General features: G+C 41.1%; 1 protein-coding gene across 1 annotated transcript; it reads left to right on the top strand.

Moving 5' to 3' along the window:
- The first annotated feature begins 436 nt into the window (after positions 1-436).
- On the top strand, positions 437-763 carry LOC110717286. The gene has a single exon (XM_021895940.1). The coding sequence runs from the start codon at positions 437-439 to the stop codon at positions 761-763; it is 327 nt and encodes a 108-aa protein (XP_021751632.1).
- The last annotated feature ends 207 nt before the right edge of the window (positions 764-970 follow it).

Genomic DNA, 970 nt, shown 5'->3' with positions numbered 1-970 from the left:
AATATGGTTACTTTAACTGTAAACCTGCTAGTACACCTTATGATCCCAGCGTAAAGTTATTTAAGAACACTGGTGAAGTCGTTAGGCAATCTGATTATGCAAGCGTCATTGACAGCCTTCGGTATGCCACTGATTGTACTAGACTCGACATTGCCTATGTCGTGGGATTATTAGGCAGGTTTACTAGTTGTCCTGGTATTGAGCATTGGCATGCTATTGAAAGGGTCATGAGATACCTTAAGAGGACCATGAACCTAGGATTACATTATGAGAGGTTTCCAGCTGTACTAGAAGGCTATAGTGATGCCGACTGGAACACCTTATCAGATGACTCTAAGGCTACTAGTGGATATATTTTCTCTATTGCGGTGGAGCTGTATCTTGGAAGTCTAAGAAACAGACTATTTTGGCTCAGTCCACCATGGAGTCAGAGATGATGGCACTAGCTACAGCTAGTGAAGAAGCAAGTTGGTTAAGAGACCTGCTAGGTGAGATTCCCTTGTGGGAAAAACCATTACCGGCTGTCTTGATCCATTGCGATAGTACCGCGGCTATTGCAAAAGTTCCGAACCGTTATTACAACGGTAAGAGACGACAGATACGTCGTAAGCACAACACTGTAAGAGAATATCTCTCTATTGGAGCTGTGAGAGTAGATCATGTACGCACTGAGAATAATTTGGCTGATCCTTTGACGAAAGGATTAGCTAGAGAGAAAGTCCATAATTTTTCTAAGAAAATGGGACTATTTCCATCAAAATGAGTCACACATGATGGTAACCCAACCTATAGACTGGAGATCCCAAGAAATAGGTTCAATGGGTAATAACAAGTTATGGAGTGATATGAGTTGATTATGTTCAAAAGATATAAATTCCTGAAGCGATCAAGGATGAGTTAATAGGAACTCTTAATGAAGTCTATACTCCATTTGGAGTGGAGTACCTAGCTACAGGAGTACTCTTGATAG

This window comes from Chenopodium quinoa, unplaced genomic scaffold (genome assembly GCF_001683475.1).
Source record: "Chenopodium quinoa cultivar QQ74 unplaced genomic scaffold, ASM168347v1, whole genome shotgun sequence".
NCBI classification, from domain to species: Eukaryota; Viridiplantae; Streptophyta; class Magnoliopsida; order Caryophyllales; family Amaranthaceae; genus Chenopodium; species Chenopodium quinoa.
Note: the sequence above shows the minus strand (reverse complement) of the source record. Positions and strands in the feature narration are given on the sequence as shown.